The sequence below is a fragment of the Eimeria tenella genome, genomic scaffold (genome assembly GCF_000499545.2).
Source record: "Eimeria tenella Houghton genomic scaffold, Eth_scaff108, whole genome shotgun sequence".
NCBI lineage: Eukaryota > Apicomplexa > Conoidasida > Eucoccidiorida > Eimeriidae > Eimeria > Eimeria tenella.
In genome coordinates, this window is record NW_013541470.1 from 90,179 (window position 1) to 94,361 (window position 4,183).

The following is a 4,183-nucleotide window of genomic DNA, read 5'->3' on the forward strand; positions in this document are numbered from 1 at the left end:
TCTAATTCTCCAAAATGCCAAAATTAAGCCCTTTTGCTGTTTGCAAAAGAACTATTAAAGGGCCCTTTTCTTCAATCAATCAATTTAAATTAATTCACCAAGTGCTTTTTAACGGGGGGTCTTTTGCCTTTAATCAATTAATTGGAATTAATTCGATAAGTGCCTTTTCACGGGGGATTTTTGTCTTTATCAAAAAGGCGTTTGAATAATTAATTTAAATTAATTGATTAAAGGGCCTTTTGTTTTCAATCAATTAATTTAAATTAATTCGTTAAGTGCTTTTTAACTGAGGGAGCAGAACTGGAGAGAAAAAGCAGAAAGGGCGGGAACAAATCTGAATTTCTTATTGGGTCTTTGGAGCGGGGAGGGTTCTGTTCAGATTTTTTTTTGCATTTTGATGCATTTTGTTTCTATTTGGCTTTAAATGATTTAATTTGTAATTTATAATTCATAAATTCATCTAATTTGCCATCTAAACTACTCTTTCCTTCGCTTTCCCGCCCCAGTGAGCCGCCTGTTTCTCTCCCGCAGCCGTCACGGCTCAGTGTCTAAAAACCCCATTAAGATGTTTTAGAGATCAAACATGTCATTTTGAATTCAAATATTCTTTATTTTATTTGTTTTAATCGCCATTCGCCTTCATTTGTGCCGTTGGGCGGGGCCGGGCTACTGGGGTGTATGGCCCTCGAAACGCAGCAGCACCCAATTGAATGTAATCGGAGCCGCCAAAAGTGAATTAAAAGCGCGAAAGCACTTAAAAACAAATAATAAAACACTAATAAATAAAAAGTAAATAAATAACAAACACTTCTGACGGTTTTAAGAGATGAATCGACGACAGCGGGGGGCAGTCGAAATTGGGGTGTACAGGTATACAGGTCTGGGGGTAATTTTGCGCTTTTTCTTCGGGAGAGGCTCAAATTAAACTCTCTGGAGTTCTAAAAACAATAAATTTACATTTAAAAAGAATAATAATGCAAAATAAGCGAAAACGGGAGGAAAAAAGGTTTATTTTCTCTTCCGTGTTCCCACAGCTGCCCGCTGAGAACTTTCTCGAGTGTCTGGACAGACAGCGCAAAGCCCTCATCAAGGTTGGGGAAATCGCCAAAGAGCTTTGCGGCCCTTCTTGCGGAGAAAGGAAGCCTCGGGTCTGTTATTTTAATTAATTAAATAATTAATTAATTAATTAATTAATTATGAACAATTGTTCAATTAAATGACCACTTGATTAATGAAAGTGTTGGCTAGACATCAATAATAATAGGTACAAAATGAAGGCTATAATAATAATAATAGTAAGGTTAATAAAATAATAATAATAATAATACTAGTAATAATAATAATACTATAATAATGGGAATGGTATATAATGAATGCCATTTAGTAACTGAGAACAATGGCAAATAAATGTCTAAATAATTTGCATGCGGGCCGAAAAGCTTGAAATCAATTAAAATGGAACAAATTGAATTAAATTGACTCAATTTAAATTGAATCATATCGAATTAAATTGATTCAAAAAGAATTTAACTGAATGTAATTAATCCGAATTAATCGAATAACGGAATTAAATTGAGTCAATTGAATTAACTGCATTTAATTGAAATACGGAGGAGAAGGGCGATGGAAAAAAGGGGAAATAAATAAAAACAAAAATGAAAAACAGAAAATGAATAAAGAAAATAAATGCAAACACAAGAAAGTGAACAAATAAACAAACAAAGAGAAGCTTGAAATAAAGACCTTGCAAAAGAAATAAGAGAAATAAAGAAATAAAAGAAATAAAGAAATAAAATAAATAAAAAATAAATGGGGTTTCGAAAGTGTGGGGCCCGCAGGTTGCGGTGTACGGACACAGCATGGCCGGAGCCGCTGTATCCGTCCTTTTAGGGTTTGGGAAAGAAGACCAATTAGGGTTTCTAGGATTTGACGGAAACTACATCATGCCCAACGCCACGCCTACCCTCCTAATCCCAAACGCTAAACCCTAAACCCTAAACCCTTCCCAAACCCTAAACCTCCCAAAACCCTAAACCTCCCCAAACCCTAAACCCTAAACCCTCAGAGCGCGAAAGGCCTCGGGCGACCCAAAGAGGACTTCGCCCCTTTTGCTGCTGCTGAGGGACTCAGTAAGATGTACGTGCACCTAAGTCGTTTCACACGTCCTAACTGAGTGGCTAGGGTTTAGGGTTTAGGGTTTGGGGTCTACGGAGGGGCCCAGGGCGTGGAGCGGCTCTCTGGGTGTGTCTCGGGCGGTGTAAAGTGGCAAAAAGAATAAAAGAAGTAAAAGAAATTAAAATAAATCGAAAAGGAAGCAAAAGGAACAGTGCGGTCGTTGTGGGGGATAGGTGCGTCTAGCATGCAGCAGCCACCCCACAGTGTCTGTACACCCGGCAGCCGAGGCTGGAGGCCCAAAGGGGTTTATCTGCAGCGCAAAAAACATTAATTATAATTTAATTTAAATTAAAAGTCCAATTTCCGCAATTAACTGCGTTTGCTGCGGAGAGACGGCCGTAGACACCGCCGCATGCTGACCCGTACAGACACCTGGGGGGCCGCGCGAACCGCCAGCGCGATTTGCAGTTTTTCAGGGATTTAAATCAAAGTTTTAATGAAAATAAGGAATTAAAATGGAAAAATAATAAAAATGCACTAAACTCCGCGGCCAAGGCGCACCAAACCCTAAACCCTAAACCCTAAACCCCCATGCGAGGCTGCAGGGCTGAGGCGGCCCCGCAGCAGCTCAGCGCTGTGGGTGCAGCAGCCGGGCTGGTGTAATTAAGGATTAGGGTTTAGGGTTTAGGGTTTAGGGTTTGGTTTTGTGCGAGAATCTTTTTTTTGGCGTTCTGCAATTGCTGCACTTTGCCCAGCGTCTGAAAATGGCGTAAGCGTCCACAGCAGCAGCAGCAGCAGCAGCAGCAGCAGCAGCAGGGGATAAGTAGTTTAGGGTTTGTAGTGGAAGGGGGGAGTTGGGGTTTCTTGAAATTAGCTTTTATTTAGGTGTATAGACACCGCAGCCACGCAAACAGCGGCAGCAAAGCAAATTCCGCCTTTGCTGCTGCGGCCCTCAGCAGCACTTTGTGGTGTCTGCGGGGCGGCCGTGGAGCAGCAGCAGCAGCAGCAGCAGCAGATTTGCCGCTGCTTCTGCTGCTGCAGCAACAGCGTGCGGGCTGCTGCTGCGTCGCCTTCCGCGCTGGCTCCCCGCATGCAGCCACGCCACCTGCAGCAGCAGCAGCAGCAGCAGCTGCTGCTGCTGCAGCTTGGTGCTGCTTGCTGCTGCGGCGCTTTTCGCCGCAGCGTGGGCCCCACGAGCCGCCCCTGCGTGGCGCTGCCGCAGCGGCGCAGCGGCGCCCCTGCTGCTGCTGCTGCAACGCGTGTTGCTGTGCTGCTGCTGCAGCGCGTGTTGCTGTGCTGCTGCTGCTGCTGCTGCTGCAGGAAGGAGACTTGCACGCCGGAGTGCCTGTGGGCGGAGCGGAAGCCCTTCGTTTTTCTGACAGTCTCCGTGGCTTCTCCGGAAGAACTGAAAGTGGATTTAAAAGAACAAAGTTTGGACTTCAGCTGCAGCAAAGGAGACAAGAAGTACCAGTGCCACCTCGACTTCCCGGAGCCCATCAACGTCGAGGTCCGAGGGTTTAGGGTTTAGGGTTTAGGGTTTGGGCTTTGGGGCTTCCCCGCCACACTGCTGCTGCCGCTGCGCCGCTGCCGCCGCTGCTGCACTTCCCGCCGCCGCTGCACCTCTGCTGCTGCTGCACCTCTGCAGCACCTGCTGCTGCTGCACTTCTGCTGCTGCTGCTGCTGCTGCTGCTGCTGCAGGAGAGCAAGTACAGCACGCAGCGGAACGTGCAGTTCAAGTTGGTGAAGAAGGAAGCAAAAAGGTGGCGGCGGGTTTGCGTGGAGAAGCAGCACTTCGTGAAGTGCGACTGGAGCAGATGGGTGGACTCTGAAGAAGAAGAGGGGGGCCCCCTGGGGGACTTTTCGGACTTCGACATGGACTCCATGGGCTTCGGGGGCCTCGGGGGGGGCCCCCAGGGGCCCCTCGACTTCGGGGGCCTCGGCGGCGAGGGGGGCCCCCTGGGGGCCCTCGACCAGGAGGACTCCGACGACGAGGCCGACTTGCGGGACCTCGACGCGCCCCTGGACCAGGAGGGGGCCCCTGCTGCTGCTGCTGCTGCTGCTGCTGCTG

The 4,183-nt window shown here is 47.2% G+C and overlaps 1 protein-coding gene across 1 annotated transcript in view; it reads left to right on the forward strand.

Moving 5' to 3' along the window:
* Positions 1-2,879: 2,879 nt before the first annotated feature.
* Positions 2,880-4,183, forward strand: part of ETH_00027305 (uncharacterized protein) — a gene marked incomplete at both ends in the record, with an annotated part of 4,945 nt that continues 3,641 nt past the window's right edge. The window contains 3 exons of the mRNA XM_013372800.1: positions 2,880-2,884; positions 3,436-3,622; positions 3,814-4,182. Coding sequence (XP_013228254.1) covers positions 2,880-2,884; positions 3,436-3,622; positions 3,814-4,182 — 561 coding nt within the window. The remainder of the gene's footprint in view (positions 2,885-3,435; positions 3,623-3,813; position 4,183) is intronic.